Source organism: Curcuma longa, chromosome 2, assembly GCF_044706935.1.
Source record: "Curcuma longa cultivar G26 ecotype Majalengka, Jawa Barat chromosome 2, ITB_CL_G26_1.1, whole genome shotgun sequence".
NCBI lineage: Eukaryota > Viridiplantae > Streptophyta > Magnoliopsida > Zingiberales > Zingiberaceae > Curcuma > Curcuma longa.
This window is the reverse complement of record NC_133862.1, coordinates 15412242-15430170: the sequence shown is the minus strand read 5'-3', so window position 1 is coordinate 15430170 and position 17929 is coordinate 15412242. Positions and strand designations below refer to the sequence as shown.

General features: G+C 39.2%; 2 protein-coding genes and 1 non-coding gene across 3 annotated transcripts; 1 reads left to right on the top strand and 2 right to left on the bottom strand.

Annotated features, from left to right (window-relative positions):
* Nucleotides 1-7871: 7871 nt before the first annotated feature.
* Nucleotides 7872-8348, bottom strand: LOC141821703 (uncharacterized). The gene has a single exon (XM_074709058.1). The coding sequence runs from the start codon at nucleotides 8346-8348 to the stop codon at nucleotides 7872-7874; it is 477 nt and encodes a 158-aa protein (XP_074565159.1).
* A 965-nt stretch (nucleotides 8349-9313) lies between these two features.
* Nucleotides 9314-9417, top strand: LOC141822546 (small nucleolar RNA R71). The gene has a single exon (XR_012601281.1). It is a non-coding gene; the product is annotated as a small nucleolar RNA R71 (small nucleolar RNA).
* Nucleotides 9418-12697: 3280 nt separating this feature from the next.
* LOC141822049 (uncharacterized) lies at nucleotides 12698-14387 on the bottom strand. Its single transcript, XM_074709467.1, has one exon. The coding sequence runs from the start codon at nucleotides 14157-14159 to the stop codon at nucleotides 13383-13385; it is 777 nt and encodes a 258-aa protein (XP_074565568.1). The 5' UTR covers nucleotides 14160-14387; the 3' UTR covers nucleotides 12698-13382.
* Between the last annotated feature and the right edge of the window lie 3542 nt (nucleotides 14388-17929).

Genomic DNA, 17929 nt, shown 5'->3' with positions numbered 1-17929 from the left:
GTCAGATCCAGGAATGGATCATTGGGCGGTTGTCAAGACAATACTTAAGTGCTTGCGTAAAACTAAGAAATTGTTCTTAGTATATGGAGACGATAATATAGTTACACACGGATATACTGATACCAGCATCCAGATAGACAAGGATGATTTCAAGTCACAGTCTGGATACATATTCACATTAAATGGTGGCACAATAAGTTGAAAAAGTTTCAAACAAGACACGGTTGCCGATTCTACTATGGAGGCAGAATACATTGCAGCTTGTGAAGCAGCAAAGAAACCAATTTGGATCAAAAAGTTCATCATTGAACTTGGAGTCGTTCTAACCATTGTTGAAATATTACCTGTTTACTATGATAATAATGGAACAATTGCACAAGCAAAAGAACCCAGATCTCATTATCGATCCAAACATGTCCTACGACATTATCATTTGATTAGAGAAATCATTAGTAGAAGAAAAATTCAAGTCGAGAAAATTTCCAACAAAAGGAACTTAGCAGATCCTTTGACGAAACCTCTACCTTAAAATAGATTTGAGAAACTCATAGAGACGTATGGTATTAGATATCATAGCGATTGACATTAGGCCAAGTGGGAGTTTGTTATGTTTGAGAGGTGTCCTAAGGCAATCACCTTATGGTTGTATTGTTAAATTGTTTAATAATAAATAAAGTTCACTTTTTAAGTGCGTAATTTCTTATGTTTGATTGGATCTTAAACTTAATTACTGAATGTCCGCAATACGATTCATAGCATGAGAGAATTTATGATTGGATCACAACTTGTGAGGATCTCTACATGTGTAATTATGAATGTATTAAAATTATCCCTAGTTGATGAATTGACGATTACGGACGTCATCAATTCTGCTAAGACTAGCACGTTTAAACTCTTTGGTTTGACAAGCAGTCAATCTCACTAGCTGGAGATATTGGATGTTGAGAGATAAACGTGGATGTTGATTAAGGATAATCAGTTCATTGAAGTGACCTGCCTTAAGACCTCGTATGGTTCTTTTTAAATACATGTCAACGAAGATCTCAATGCGGCTTAAGTGAAAGTTTCCTTAGACTTGCGGTATTCAAGTCACCTTGATCATGTAGGCTTATACTTTGACATCTTAAGCAGACATCTCTAATAAGGTATAGACCTGGGATGATTGGGTATAAGTTGAAGTGTTCGAAGGTGTTTGAATATCCCATAGAGGATTTACCGCTCTCTGCTAAGAGAGACGTATACCCTACGGTCGCTTGTTGAGATTGTTACTCAAAGTCTTTAACCAAAGTAACGCATGTCAAGAGTATGACACTCTTGAAAACACATGTGCAAGTAACTTGAATCCATAGGACAAGAAAGTAGCTTGGGCTAGGTGTGACATAGTAAGCCTAGTGTGTACTGACACAGACAGACCATGTCCTGAACCGAATGGGTATAGAATGGTGAAAGGAACGAGACACATTTATTAAAGCAGCTGAAAGCTTTAGAAATTATTTTAAAATCAATCATTGATTTTTTTATCAATTGGAGATCATGATGTACTACTAGGTGCTATTCATGATCGTTCTGCAATTAATGGTTAATTATAGATGACCAACATAACCAGAAACCTATTGGGTCACACGAACAAGAAGTTTTCAGAAGGACTTAAAATGAGTTTGAGAATTAGATTCTCAAATCGAGAGAATGTTGATTTGGTTGGACCAACCAATGAAAAAAATTAGTTTGGTTTAAATTAGAAGAAGCTTAGTTGTTGAACCAAATGACTTGATATTGAATAAAAATTAAACCAACTTGATTTGGTTTATAATGGAAATTAGTTTAACAAAATAAAAGGGATGACCAGATTTATCTCAAGAAGATGAATCAAATAAAACTTATTTGGGGTCAAATCGGAGGTTGTTTGGTCACTAAACCAAGTGAACCAAACGCATATTGGTTTGCTACAATATTTGACCTAAACCTAGTTCAATCAAGAACCGGGTTTTTCTTTTCTTCTCCTAGGAGGGCTGAGGCTAAGGGAACAAGCACAAGTTCAATCGCAAACAAAGAGAAACCTTAGCACTTGCCCTTTTTTCTCTGTTTTCTCACCGCCACCGCCGTGACTGAAGCTCGCACGCATCCCACCGCTCGTTGAAGGAACCACTCACCGGAGGAGAAGCTGTGAACAGGTAATTGACCTCTTCCCCTTGCTCCCGTGTGCTCCCGAGCACGAACACCTGCTGCTCTACCCTGTTTACTCGCCGTCGCCTTGGTCTACCGTTGGCCAGTCGAGATTCCGATGAGGGGTGAACTTGTTGCCACCTAGGGTTCCAAAAACCCTAATTGCTGCCACCGAATGGTTCACCAGAGAAGCTTTTGTGGGATTCTTCGTTGGATGGAGAAATTGCGAGTGTTTCAAGATTGTGGTAGTATAGAGTTTTTGCCATGTGCCTACAACATTTCCATTTTCTAGAAATTATTCTGGTGATTTTTCCTGTATTCTGTGTTGTCAGAATTGTAAATTCTCGACGATAAAAGAAAGCTCCGGAAATGATCGCGACGTGTGTTGTTACTTGTTTCTGATATTAGGGTTTTCTCTCATATTGACCGTTACTACTCGTCGGCTAATACCGGAGACTGTGACATGACTTGAGGCTTTGGAAGCTGTCTTGAAGATCACTTCGCGTGGATCACCAGTAGTGGCGAGACTCGGAGGAGGACCGTGCGATTGATATCCTTTCCGCTAAGTGTCATATGCTAGGTACATGTAGAATGTTAATTCTGTAAAATTTTAATTTTTTGATGTGTCTTGTACTTACTGTTTCCCTACCATGCATGCGTGTGTTGTGATAATTTTTATAATTATTATCGCTTTTATTTTTGTTGCGCATGTTTCCAAAATGTGAAACACGCGTATTGCACCGGAACAATCCAAACAAATATAATATTGGTTGTTTCTTTAATTTTTAGGATATTTTTGTTATAGACTCTATAAGCCCTACTAATTGTGCAATATCCTAGGTACATTCCTTCTCATGATTTAGATGTGAATTGTTCTAAGTAATCTTTAGTGTTTAGTATATGAATTTTACATTCAAATACCCTAAAGTATTTTATGTTAGGTATTGGTTGTAATAAAGTTCATATAGTTTGTTAATTAGGATTGGATTTTGAGTGTAACATGTCATATTAATGGATTTAGCCCAGAATTAGTTGGTTAGGTTATATTCGTTTAACATTGTTCTACCTGCTACTTATGTTCTATTCTTTCGTTTGACTAGATCATTTTGTTGAGGGATTCTAGGGCATGAAAACTCATGGTGATATTCATTCTCTAGACAAAACTTAGTAAACATATGGTTTTCAAATTCCCCTTCATGGTCACTTCTAAATCTTTTAATTTTAATTCCTATTTTATTTTCCAATAATTTACATAAGTTGTTAAGTTATTCAAATGTTTCATCTTTATGTGTTTGGAATTTAACCCAGGTAAATCTAGAATAGTCATCTAGTATCACTAAGCAATATTGATTTCCACTTAGATTTTATTTTCCAAGTTCTTAAATTTAGATAAGCCTCTAACTAGATTACTTTGACTTATTTTGGATATAAGTCTTACGTGAGTATGACCTAATCTCCTATGCCATAACTAAGTTTCCTCTTGCTCTGCTAGAAGACACTTAAGTGAGAATCTTGGTAGGTTTATCATGCAGATATTATTTAGCCTAATGCCTCTAAGTATGATTTTTTTGGATTTGTTGTATTTTTTATTAAATAGTTAGTGTGTAAAAAAGTTACATTGTAATTTGTATACTAAGTACATTAAATTTAAAATTTTCAACCACTTATACTTGATTGGTGGTTGCACTAATTTCGAGCACCCCGTTCTGATACCCATTGTAGAACTGATGCGTGTGATACAAGGAGAGTTGAATATCGTGCTTCGTACGCACTCTAAAATCATTCAATTTAAAACTCATGTAGTGAAATGTAAAGAAAGGGATACAATTCTTTTTTACTTGGTTCGTAGCCTCGTGGCTACTACTCCAAGGCCCACAGTCACGTTGACTGAATACCTTCGGGTATTTTAACTTACACCCAATCATACTGGGTCCACACCTCCTTGGAGATGTTTGCTTAAGATATCAAAGTATAAGCCTTCATGATCAAGATAACTTGAATATCGTAAGTCAAAGGAAACTCGCACTTAAGATGCACTGAGATCTTCGTTGACATATCCCTATATGCATAGAACCATATGGAGTCTCATGGCAGGTCACTCCAATGAACTAGTTACCATTAACTAGCATCCACATTTAACTCTTAACATTCAATGTCCGTAGCCAGTGGAAACAGTTGCTTAGTAAACCAAGGAGTTTAAAACATGCTAGTCTCAACAGAATCGATGACGTTCATGTTCATCAATTCATCGACTAAGGATAATTTCAATACATTCATAATTACACATATAGAGATGCTCACTAGTTGTGATCCAATCACAAATTCTCTCATGCTATAAATCGTATTGTGGACACTCAGTAAATGAGTTTAAGATCCAATCAAACACATAAAGAATGTACATTCAAATAGTAAATTTTTATTTATCTGATAAATAGTACAACCATAAGGTGATTGCCTTAGGACGCCTCTCAAATATAACATAGGCATTGGTCCAACTTAAGATTTCATGAAAAATCAAAAGTTGACACCAAATAGTTTGAAAGCTGTCAATAATCTTATAATCACTTGCTTATGTGATGTAGGGAATGCAATTTGAAAGTTGGTCGGAATTGAGGATTTTGAGTGCCCTGATTGGTTCTAGGAGCCCATAAGTAGGTTCAAACACTCGAAGATGAATAAGTCATAGCCAAATAAAGTTTTGTCTAGTGGTCAACACATCAACAGTCTAGGTGTTTGGGGGTGGCTAACTCATCGTTGAGGTCGGATCGGATAGGCTTCGGTGGAGGCACCCAGAGTCGTATATAAAAGAACCTATCAACCAAAACCTCAAAAAATAGATTTCTATACTCAATTCCAATGTTCTCCTTGCTTCCCAAGCTCTGAAACACTACACTCAAGCTTCAACGACGCAACAATTCTGCGACATTGCACGAGCTCAAACGATCCTAGCATTTGGTAACGCTTAATTAGTTGTGTTGATTTATGTACTCATTTCTATTTGTGCTTTAATATACTAAGGGTTCATAAGTTTGTTACCAAACTCTATCTTTGTAAATAAATAAACCTTCATTTAGTACAAGACATAGCAGGAATTTTAAAATTTTACAGAATTAATTATTTTACGCGTACTTGGCGTATGACGCTAAGCGGGAAGGGCATCAATCGCACGATCCTCGTCGGAGTCCCGCCTCTACTAGTGATCCACGCGAAGTGATCTTTAGGATGACTTCCAAAGCCTCAAGTTGCATCACAATCTTTCTTACTAGCCGACGAGCAATAATGGTTGATACGAGAGAAAACCCTAATATCGAAAACACACAACAACACACGTCGCGATCGTTTCTGGAACTTTCTTTCTATCACCGGGAATCAAAATTTTGACAATACAGAAACCAAAAAAATGATTAGAAATATTTCTGAAACATAAAAACATCGTAGGCACACGGCAAAAACCCTAAGGACTTTCCGCGATCTCAGAAAACTGTGACTCCTTCATCCAACGAAGAACACCGTGAAAACTTCTCCAGTGAACGATTCGGTGGCAGTAGTGGGAGGAATGAGGACTCCAAAGTGGTAGCACCTCGACCCTCACTGGAACCCTAGCCTGTCGGTGGCAAAACAGAGGTCCAACGACGGCGGCGGTGGGAACTTGGCCGAGGCAACGATGGTGGAGCTCGAGCATTAATGGGAGAAGAGGGATAGTGAGAAACTACCTGTTCTTGGCTTCTTCTCTGGTAGTCGGTTCCTCCGATGGTCGGCAGAGTGCGTACAAGCCCTGGTGGTCACAGTGGCGGTGATGAATATAGGGAAAAAGGGAGGGCTTAGAAAACTAGGGTTTTTCTTTTCTCGCTTTGCTTGATTGATTGCCTTAGCCCTCCTCCCTTCTTATACCCGCGGTCAGCGCCAAGAAGGTGGGGAGGAAACTGAAACCTCGGGGCTAACTTCTGTCCATTCCGTCGGATGCGGGCGTTGTGCGAGAAGAAATCGCAATCAGGAAATTGCGTGCTCACATGGACCGGGCCGGGAGAAGAAAGCAAGAAAATCGGGCTTAACATTGAACCGGGTTTGGGTTTGGGTCTGGCTACTGTAGCAGACTGGTTCATGTTTGGTTTGCTTGGTTCAATGACCAAATAATCTCCGATGTGACCCAAATAAGTTTTATTTGATTCGTCTTCTCAAGACAAATCTTCTCATCCCTTTTATTTTGCCAAAATAGTTTTCATTATGAACCAAATCAAGTTGGTTCAATTTGGTTCAACATCGATTCATTTGATTCAACAACCAAGCTTTCTCTGATTTGAACCAAAATAATTTTTCTTGTCGTTTAATCCAACCAAACAAACATTCTCTCGATCTAAGAATCTAATTCTCAAACTCATTTTAAGTCTTTCAGAAAATTCCTTATTCGTGTGACCGAATAGGTTCTCAGTTATATTGGTCATCTGTAATTGACCATTAATTGCGGAACTATCATGAGTGACACCTAGTTAGTACATCATGATCCCCAATTGATCAGAAAATCAACGATTGATTTCAGAATGATTTCTAAAACTTTCAGCAGCTTTAATAAACGTGTCTCGTTCCTTTCACCGTCTTATACCCGCTTGATTCAGGATATGGTTTGTTGTGTCAGTCCCCAGGTTTGCGAGTGGATTTTGGTGAAGAGATGAAGAAGAAGCAAAGAAGAAGTGAAGGATGAAGGATGAGCAGATTTGGGAGTGATTGAAAGTGAGATTTGGAAAGAGAAGTTGAATAGTAGTTGGGGGGATTTGGGGCGCACGGGCGTGTTTTAGGGATGCACGGTCGTGTGTCATTTTATTACAAATGAGGCACGGTCGTGCCTAGGCACGGTCGTGCCTAGAGGCACGACTTGCAAAATGCGGCTTTCTATGGGTGAGACACGCCCGTGCCTATGTGGCACGACTCATTGAAGGCATGGATCTGTGGAAGAGGCACGACCGTGCCCAAGTCGCACGACCTCAAGAAGTTGCGGCTCTGTAAAGGGAACACGGACGTGTCTGGGAGACACGGCCTGTGCAAGAAGTTGGCATTCTGTTTAGGAGACACGACCATGTCTCATGACACGACCTCAAAAAGTAACTTTGCGCAGGAAGAGACACGGTCGTGCCTGATGGCACGGTCACATCCGGGTGCTGTTCTGTGGAGGAGACACGGTCGTGCCTAGGTAGACACGACCTAGCCTTATTTGAAGTGCGTTCCAGAATTTCCCTGCAAAGAATAGAAAAGTTTATCACTAACTTGCAAAACAAACAAAAAATAAAAAAAAAAAACAAAAAAACCCTTGGGTTGCCTCCCAAGAAGCACTTGTTTAAGGTCTTTAGCTCGACCCCTTTTTGCACACGTGAACAGAACCTATTGGTTGAAGTCCCGTAATCGAGCCCTGGCCGACACTTTATATTTTTGTTTCTTTTCAAAAAAGCTTCCTTGTTACCCCGGTCGGTACGAGTTCTTCCATTGGCAAAGAAAAGGATTGATACAACCACTTCTTTTTCGACTGGACATCATCCAACTTGTAGCAACGTTCCTTCTCCGGAAGATAAGCATTTGAATCCAATGAGAGGTTAAAATCTACTTTCTTGTTTCCCACTTCCAAGGACAGCTTGTGATTCTTCACGTCAATTTTTACCCCTGTAGTGGTTAAGAACGACCTCCCCAAAATAATTGAAATTGTCGGATCCTCTTCCATGTCAAGTACAATGAAAGTCAATAAGAACAGTGAATTCTCCAACTTCTACCGGCACATCCTCCACTATACCCATCGGATATCTACAAGAATGATCTACTAGTTGGATGACCATGGTGGTGAGTTTGAGATCCGTATGTCCACATTTCACACTTGTCGTATAGGAGATTATACTGACGCTTGCTCCTAAGTCACAGAATGCCCTACCAATAGTCATCATATCAATTTTGCACGGGATGGTAAAGCTTCCTGGATCTTTGAGTTTGGGAGGAAGTTTATTGTTAAGAATTATTGCGCTGACTTCCTTCGTTAGAGCTACAGTATGCTTGGCCTCTGTTATCTTTTTGGTTGACATTAGCCCCTTGATAAATTTGGCGAACTGAGGCATCTTGACAAGAGCATCGAGAAGGGGAATGTCCAAAGTGATGTCTTTAACTAAGTTGTATAACTTCTCGAACTCAGCATCTTTTTGTTTGTACATGAGCCTCTATGGAAAATGTATGTTGCGTACTAAAGTCTTCTTTGTTGGTTTCTCAGCGGTGTAGCGGTCTCAACTTCTTTTAATTTGTCTTCATTAATCGACATAGAGGAAAGAGGTTGTTCGGCGGTTGTCGTGCATGAAATATCCTCCAAAGGAGTAGTCCCTTGAGGCTCCTTGCCCTTCAAGATCCGTCCGCTCCTCAGCTCAATAGCCTTACAGTGCTCCATAGGATTGAAATCCGGCTTTCCTGGAAGTGCACCACTTGCCTTGATGAAAGAGAAGAACTGAGCTGTGTCATTTGCGTTTCTTGCATCTTCAACCTCTTATCATGGTCATCTAATTTTTCATTTATCTTTACCATATCACCTTGAAGTTGAGTGAACATTTGTCATCTCTATGCCCTCTGCTCCTCCAACATCTTCAGAATTTTCTGGGTGTCTGACATCTCTTCATTTTGCTTCGTCGCAGATTGATAGGACGACCCTTGGTTGTTGCGATAAGAGAAGTTTGGGTGATTCCTCCAACCTGGATTATATGTATTTGAGTATTGGTTGTTTCTTTGATTGAATGTACCAATGGCATCACATTGTTCAAATTGAGCGACCTGCGCTTGAAATAATCACACTTGGCACATCTCTTTTGTTTGGCTTGAATCTCCACAAAGTTCACATGGTATGGATACCGCATTAACCTTGTTGACATTCATATTATCAAATCTCTTGTTGAGGGCATCCATCTGTGCCGTTAACAGAGTAAGAGTGTCCACCTCGTACTTTTCAGGAGTTTTTGTATGATTACCTCTCTCGGTAGCCCATTGGTGATGGTTGAGAGCCACACTCTCAATTATGTCTTCGGCTTCCTCCAAGATCTTGTTCATTAAGGCACCTCCTGCAGCAGAATCCCAATATACTTTCGTTTGATAGTTGATTCCATTGTAGAATGTGTGAAGGACGAGCCATTTTTTCAATCCGTGGTGTGGGCACTGTCTCAACATCCCTTTGAATCGGTCCCAAGCTTCAAATAAAGATTCACCATCCAATTGCGTGAAGCTTGAAATCATGTTGCGCATGTGAGCTGTCTTACTTGGAGGAGAGAATTTGTTGAGAAAAACTTATTTGTATTGTTCCCAAGTAGTGAAGTTGTTCGGTGGAAGAGAGGCAAGCCAAGATCCTGCCCTATCTCTGAGTGAGAATTTGAATAGCATGAGTGTGACTGTGTCTAAACCAACCCCGTTAATTCTCATTGTGCTACAATTATCTGAAAAAATTTTCAAATGTAGATTGAGATCCTTATTTGGTCCGCCCCCAAATTGATTCTACTGGATCATGGAGATAAATGTAGGCTTGATCTTGACATTATTTGCTTCTATGGTTGGATGGGCGAGGCTGGATGACACTCCTCTCGCATAGGATGCTGTATAGTCTTTCAAAGGTTTGTTAACCATCATTTCTGGTGTATGTTCTTGCGTGTCCAACTTCTGAAATTGAAGCCTCCTTCGCAAGGTTCTTTCGATTTCTGGATCGAAAGGAAACTCCGCTTGTTTAGACCTACACATGCACACCAAAAGAAAATGTTATTATGCTTCTAGAAAAGAAGTAAAGGAATAAAAGTGAATGAGTGAAAGAAAGAATGTGGTGGAAAGACTCTAAATGGAAAAGTCTAATGAAAAATAGTGCACAGTCCTTGGCAACGGCGCCAAAAACTTGATAGGCTCTCGCAAGAGTACGATTGTTGTCAAGTAATAAAAGATATCGAATCACAGAGATCGTGAAATTAATCACTAGACTAGAGAACTCCAAATCGAGGATTTGGTTTGTGAAAGCGAAGGAGCTTTCCCTTTCCCGGTGATTGTTACTCTGACAGAAGCAGCAACCTCAAGCGCCGGAGCCGGCAAGAGGCACGCAACAACAGGTATAACTCTAATATTGGCTCTTGCCGGGAAACTGAATATGTGGCATGTTCAGCTGCTGTGCAAGAAGCAGTATGAAGTAAATGAACCCACCATTTATTATATCTGTTATGAAGCCAGATTAGAATTTATGTGTTAAATTATGGATTCAGCATTGGGAATGTCTAGATCGAAATCTGTACGATGTTAATTTGAGGAAAACATGCACTCTTTTTAGTAAAGAGAATAACATCGTAGCATGTGATTCATTCCACATGTGCTAATGTGACAATCAGGGTAGTAGGAGGATGGATCCCTGCTTCTCTACTATGTGAGCCCTATGAGATTATATGTTGATCTCAGCATTTACCTTAAGTGACTATTTAGCTGTCTACTTGAAATTTTAATCAGGGTTTGCTACTTTAGCATGTAGACCTATGACTATGGATGATTCGGTCTATGGAGCATGACTAGGAAAGCGACTGATTAGAATGAATAGATTCTAGCTAAAAAGGAAGATTAAATAAATTCACATTTATTTGAGAATATTCACTGGTCGACCCATTTCTGTTATGTATGGAAATGAATGTGAATATTATGGATATGGAACATGCTCTTGACAAGATTGTCAAACTGAGGGGTTAGAGATGTTTATATTAATGTGAATAAATGTTATTTAATCTGGGTAAATAGCAAGACATGATGTGTCCAGGTAAATGGTTTTGTACCACTGGAGAACGGCTGTGTGCCACCTGGATGTTGATTGTGTACCATCGGACAAATGACTATGTGTCATTCAAAGAATAGTTATGTACTATTTAGAGCGGCTAAGTAAGGTGTAACAACTTTCTTAGCATTAATCGCTCTATGAGCAGCTATGTAAGGTGTAACAACTTTCTTAGCAATGAATGCTCAATGTGCTTGCTGTTGCACGAACCATTTTCCTATGTATGAATTGGTTGTTCTTTCAGTCTATATGACTGATGATCTCTTTGTTCTTACAGTCTATGTGACTGTACATTTCGGTTATATTTAGTCTATGTGACTAGACACCTCTTAATGGTCTTAGTGACCAGTTGCCTTTGTGGCTTCACTTGGACGAGTGGGAGATGTTAGCGGACGAGTGGCGAGTGGTTTCAGTAACCACCAGCGGTTTGGGTAACCGCTCGCCCACACCTTCGCTGCGTCCACCACGCCCACCACTCCACGCTCCCACTGCGTACGTACACTCTGATGATCGCAGCCTCTCCCTATAAAAGGGAGAGGAAGGCTCTGCAGGAGAGTGTGGAAGAGGAAACCAGTGGCTGTGTGCTTGTGGCGTCCAAGTCGAAGCAAAGGAGAAGTGGATCCGTTCCAGAGAGGTGACGCTACCGGAGAGGTGCTGTGCCGGAGATAAGGAAAGAACATCGGCTGAGGATTTGGTTTGTGGAACGAAGAAGGGTTTTCCGTTCGTGATTACTCTTCCGACAGAAGCTATCGCTGCTGGTGGAGCCGCTGCTGCCGGAGCCGGAGTCGAGGCACGCTACAACAGGTAAATCTACAGTGACGTAGCTCGTTACACCTTCCATATCATTCGCTTTCTTCTAAATCTCGATCAGAAACACTACTAATTCTCAGAGCCCATCAAGAATCGATGTAAAGCTCTAGCCTTATCTCAAACTGTCGTCGACTTGCTGTGTCTCTTTGTGCCGCTGGCGAAGGCGGAGGCGGAGGTGAGGCGGATGATGGAGGAGGAGGATTGAGAGATTAGATTTTTTTTAGCAGAAAAATAAAGTGCTTTGAATTTTTTTTATCTGGATGAATACTGAAAAAAGAAGAGAGGTATATATTATCGAAAAGAGATATGTGACTTAGTCAATTTAAAAATAGAATATATATTTTAGATAATACACAAGTACATAGTTCGATAAAATATTATTTTATATTTATTAAAGGGCGAGCTTTTTAACTTTCCCATTGGCTCACTTGAGTTACGTTCCACTCATCAAGGAAGGTTGTGGTTCCGTTACAGCTACAATATGAGCCAAGGTAGAGACTCATATATATATATATATATATATATACATCTTCAAAAATGATTAATGAGCTAAATTTTAATTTAGCGTCTAATCTAAAGTAAATATATTAGTTACGTTCTAAACGAGAAGCATCATTTGAATTATCTTCTGTAAAAATATGGAATCCGTCATTTGAATTGAAAAATTACAGTTGGTCATGACGCAGAAGGGTATTGCTTGACTTCGCCATTTGAATTATCAAAACTTCGAAACAAACACGCATCTTCCAAAGAACTAATTAGATGCATAGGACCATCTACAAATTGAGTTCAATGAATTAAAAGGCATCATGGGTGTATGAGGTTCATTAGGAGATAAATATTAAGATCATCATAAATAATGTTTTAATTTTATTTGTATTTTAAAAATAAAATATTAAAAAATAATTTAGTTAGTTAGTGATCTTGACATTACATCCACTATGATAAAGAGAACCACCGTCTGAAAACGCGTTCCCCATCTCATGCATCGACAATGTTCTCACTCCACTACCATGCGTCAAAAACTCCAAATCCCAACACTTTAAAACAAAAAGGGAAAAAAGAAAAAGAAAACCCAGTTCAATATATATATAACAGGAATAATAAGAATACCGAATTCGGAGTAGCTCAAGCGTCCATACAGAAAAGAAAGTGACGCCCCAACGAACACGCAAATTAAGCCGCGAACGAGTCCATCCGCAGAGTTGGCCACAACTCACGAGCAAAATCTATCCATGTACAGCTGCTGCTTTGTTTTCTTCTTCCTGCCCCTTGGCCGGCCGCTAACTAATTAATTGGGATTTAAAGACGAACTCCACTCATCTCTGCTTCCATGATTGCCGCTTTACTTTGCATGTCTAATTATTCTGGAACCCAACCGATTTTCAGAGAAACAAAAAAAAAAAGCAGCAAAAAGTTGTGAGAAAAGGGGAATGTTCACGCGCAGACATGCAAAGATGAGCCAGCAGAAATTGATTGGCGAGAATGGTTTTTTGATCCTTCGTATCGACAGAATTATGATAAAAGAGAGGAGGAACCCGGTCTCTCTGATTGGAATTGGAATGGGAAGAAAATGAATGAATGAATGAATTGGATTGGAGATTGATTATTAGTGCTTGAGCTTTTGGATGACGACCTCGGTGTCGAGGCCGAAGGCGTCGACCTTGCGGGAGCGGACGAGGCGGGAGTGGTGGAAGAGGGTGAGGAGGCCGTCGACGCCGCCGAGGAGGTCGTTGGCGGAGTACTTGTCGCCGCGGCGGTGCGCGGCGACGTGGAGCACGGCGAAGCCGCCGGGGCGCAGGGTGCGCTCGACCTCGGCGGCGAAGCGGTCGGGGTAGAGCGCGTGGTCGAAGACGTTGGAGAACTCGAAGTCGAAGGAGGCGTCGGGGAAGGGCTGGCGGTGGAAGTCGCCGCGCACGACGAGCGGCGGCGCCGGAGCGAGGTCCATGCCGACGGCGCCAGAGACGCCGAGGCCGCGCAGGGCGGCGACCTCCTGGCCGAGGCGCGCGCCGATGCAGAGCGCCGCGGAGGAGTTGGAGAGCAGGCCTTCGGCAGCGAGGTCGGCGAAGAAGCGGGTGAAGACGCGGACCTTGCGGTCCCAGTCCCGGGTCGCCCACACGCGGCGGAGGCGGGAGTCCAGCGTCTTGTTCAGCTGCAGCTTGACGTAGTCGTCGTAGGAGCGGAAGGTGCGCCGGATGCGAATCAGAGGAGGAGGAGGCGCCGCTTCAGAAACAGACGAGGTGAAAACAGAGGCGGCGGCCTTGGCCTTGGCCTTGGCCTTGGCGTTGGAGGAGAGGAAGAGGCGGAGGAGAAGGAAGGAGGAGAGGAAGAGGAGGAGGAGGAAGAGGGGCTTGAGAAGGGGTCTCTTGGAGACGGAGTTCGACATGAACGATGTCAAAATCGGAGGAGGAAGAAGAACGACGACGTTGTGCTTGTGCTTCGATTCCTCGCCTCTCTCTCTCTGTGGCTCTGTTTCGCGGTGGAGGAGAAGGGAGACGGCGATAACGGCCAATGGACTTTCGTGTATTCTTTTTATGGCATATTTTGGGGCGGTGGATTATTGCCACATGGTAGGCTTTGGCCTTGGGCCATTGGACAGCCATAGGGGTGGTCCGGGACAACAAATAATACTACTTTTTATTTATTTATTTTTATTATTTTTATTTTATGAATATATTATAAAGAAAAAGAATTTGACGGACTTAAAAATTATAGATTTAAATAGAAGAAATAGCTTCTTCTTATCCTTTTTCGAACCCACATTAAAATGGTTCAGGATAATTAATAATAGTCTTCGGAACATAGTTGAGTTGGTTACGATAGAATAGACCTGTAGAAGAAGATAAAAGTTCGAATCTCGACGAAGTCGAATAATATCCTCCTCCGTCGTGACCAATTATAATTTCTTAATTTACCTCCTCGTGGGACCGATCATGTAAGATCGTTGGATAATAGATTCTATCTTTTTTACATAAGAAAAAAGATAACAAATAATAATACTCTTTTTTTTTGGGTAAAATTGCCTAGGTGAATCAACAATGCTTACAAAAATATAAAATGTAAAATAATGACATTAAATTGTAATATATAACATACATGATTTGAACAAAACGTAGTTGCATGTGAAGATCGATAGAGTTGAAACTTTGACATAGTTTCTTATTCAACCATCTTATAATATTTTGTAGCCTCAATGTGAATTAATATTATGACAGGGACTTGAAAAAAAAAAAGGAGTTGTCATTTGTTATTATTTTCAAATGGCGTTTTTGGTATCGATGTCTATTAACCATGGGTAACTCAATAGGTTTTGTAAACATTCACTTGCAATAGATATATTGCTAAAACAAGGTTGTCTTTGTATCCATTAAATGAATTTCAATAATTTACAGAATCACATATGCAATTTTCCATAATGCCCGAAATGCATACTCCACTTTCATATTTATCAAATCATGTTGTCATTTCTAATTATACCCTTGCTTTATGAGTAGTCGATTGATAATGGTTATTAATCGATTGCTATATAACAGTCGAGTTCATCGGTCAATTACTAAATTTACTATGTTTGATTTGTGATCATCAATCGATTGTTAAAACCATTATACAACTCTCAAAGTATCTCAAAATTATGTCAATTTTAAAAACTCACAGCTATTTATCTAGACTATGAAATTTATATCTATAGGTATGATTACATTCAGGATGATGTAAGGAATGCAATGACCTTTCTTTGAAATATTTTTGAAGTGTCCTCAAAGCTTCTATAACCATGCCCTCAAGCTTGAATTAAGATATGTGGATTTTGAAATCTTTACAATTATGTAAACTCATTAAAATGCATAAACCTATCATACTACTCATCAACATCACCAAATGGTTCTTAAAACTCTCTTGGTTCAAACCATATCAAGATTTTGAAATTATGAACATTTAGGGTCATAAGCAAATTTTGATCAAAACTTACTGATGACCTTAGTAATCTCAGAATCACTTGAAACCAAGACCATTGAACTCCTGAGAACATTCTGAGTGTAAGTATGCTCTCAATCAGGATTCCACAACATATATTGAAAGATGTGGATTTTCGAAATCTTCACAATTTTAAAATAATTTGGCACAAACTCATTAAAGGGCCTAGGTTTGTCATACTTATTTACAAACACTAATAAGGGTTTATAGGACTTCCCTAGTTCAAACAATGTTAAAATTTTAAAATTTTAAATATTGTAAGATCATCAATGAGTTTTGACCAAGCCTTGCTGATGGCCTTAAGAATTTCAAAATCGCTTCAAACTAAGACCATTACACTCCTAAGAGCCTCCTGAGTATAATCATGCTCTCAAATCTAAATTCCACAACTTAGATTAAGATATATGAGTTTAAAATGTTCACAACCTTAAGATAATTTGACACAATCTCGTTAAAAGTCTAAACATTATAGGGCATGTTAGTACCAATGGAATCAACATATTTCCACGATGGTATAATATTGTCTACTTTGGACCTAAGCCCTCATGATTTTATTTTTGGGCTCTACCCAAAAGGTCCTATACCAATGAAGACATCTTCCATCTTATAAACTCATAATATTTTTCATATATTTTCAATGTGGACTTTGATCGTATCTTAACAATCATCCCCTCAGACGAAGGACCACCATATACTAATCGAGGTCAACTTGACATCTGATCTCTTGACCCACCAGACCTTCTTGCCTCTATGTCACCAATGTAAGCAATATATCTCCACAATGGTATGATATTGTCCACTTTGAACCTAAGCCCTCATGGTTTTATTTTTGAGCTCTACCCAAAAGGGCTCATACCAATAGAGATATCTTTTATCTTATAAAGTCGTGATCTTTTCCATGTATTTTCAATATGAGACTTTGATTGTATCCCAACAAGGTCATCAACAAGTTTTGACAAAAACTCGATGGCCTTAGGAACCTTAGAATTACTTCAAACCAAGACTCCTAGGAGCCTACTAAGTATAATCATACCCTCATACTTAGATTTCACAACTTAGATTGAGAGTCCAGATTAAGCCAAAATTATCTTAAGGTTGTAAAATTTTTAAAAACTCACGGCTCTCAATCTAAGCTATGCAATTCAAGTCTAAGGATATAATTATACTCAAAAATCTTCTAAGAGTATAATGGTTTTGGTTTGAAATAATTCTATGGTTCTTAAGGTCATCATCGAGTTTTTAGTCAAAACTCGTTGATAACTCTATAGCATTCAAAATTTTAAAATCATGATAAGGTCTAAACCAAGGGAGTCCTAAAAACACTCTAGTAGTGTTGGTGAGTAAGTATAACATACTTAAGTCTGCTAATAAGTTTGTGTCAAATTATCTTAAAGTTGTAAAGATTTTAAAATTTTGAATCTCTCAATCTTGACGATAGAATCCAAATCTGAGAGCATGGTTACACTCAAAAGGCTCTCAGGAATCTAATTATCTTGATTTAAAGTGATTTTGAGGCTCCTAAGATTATCAATAAGTTTTGATCAAAATTTATTGATGGCCCCACAATGTTCAAAATTTTAAAATCTTAATATCATCTCAATCAAAGGAGTCCTAAAAACAATTTGATGATATTGGTGAGTAAGTATGACATGTCTAGACCTTTAATAAACTTGTATCAAATTATTTTAAGATTGTAAATATTTTAAAAATTCACATCTCTCAATCTAGACTGTGGATTTTAGATCTAAAGGCATGATTACACTCAAAGAAGCTCCCAGAAATATAATAATCTTAGTTTGAAGTAATTTTGATATTTCTATGCCATAAAATTCATTGCCTTAGATATCTCAGAAATACTTCAAATCAAATTCATTACCTTTTTTATATCATCCCAAGTGCAATTGTACCCTTAGACATAGATTTTATAGCCTAGATAGAGAATTGCAGTTTTAAAAATTGACATAACTTTGAAATACTTTAAGAGATGTGTAATGGTCCTAGTAGTCAACTGGTAAATTATGACAATCAACTATTGATCACAAATTGGGCACAATAAATTTAAGAATCAATCGATGAGCTCGAGTGTTATATAACAATCGACTAGTCGACTGATAATACATCATCAATCAATTGATCATAAAGCAAGCATAGGCATAACACATTTTGGATATTTGAAAAACTATA

Coding starts and splice junctions, on each gene's coding strand:
- LOC141822049 (XM_074709467.1), bottom strand. CDS start 14,159: ATGTCGAACTCCGTCTCCAAGAGACCCCTTCTCAAGCCCCTCTTCCTC.
- LOC141821703 (XM_074709058.1), bottom strand. CDS start 8,348: ATGTACAAACAAAAAGATGCTGAGTTCGAGAAGTTATACAACTTAGTT.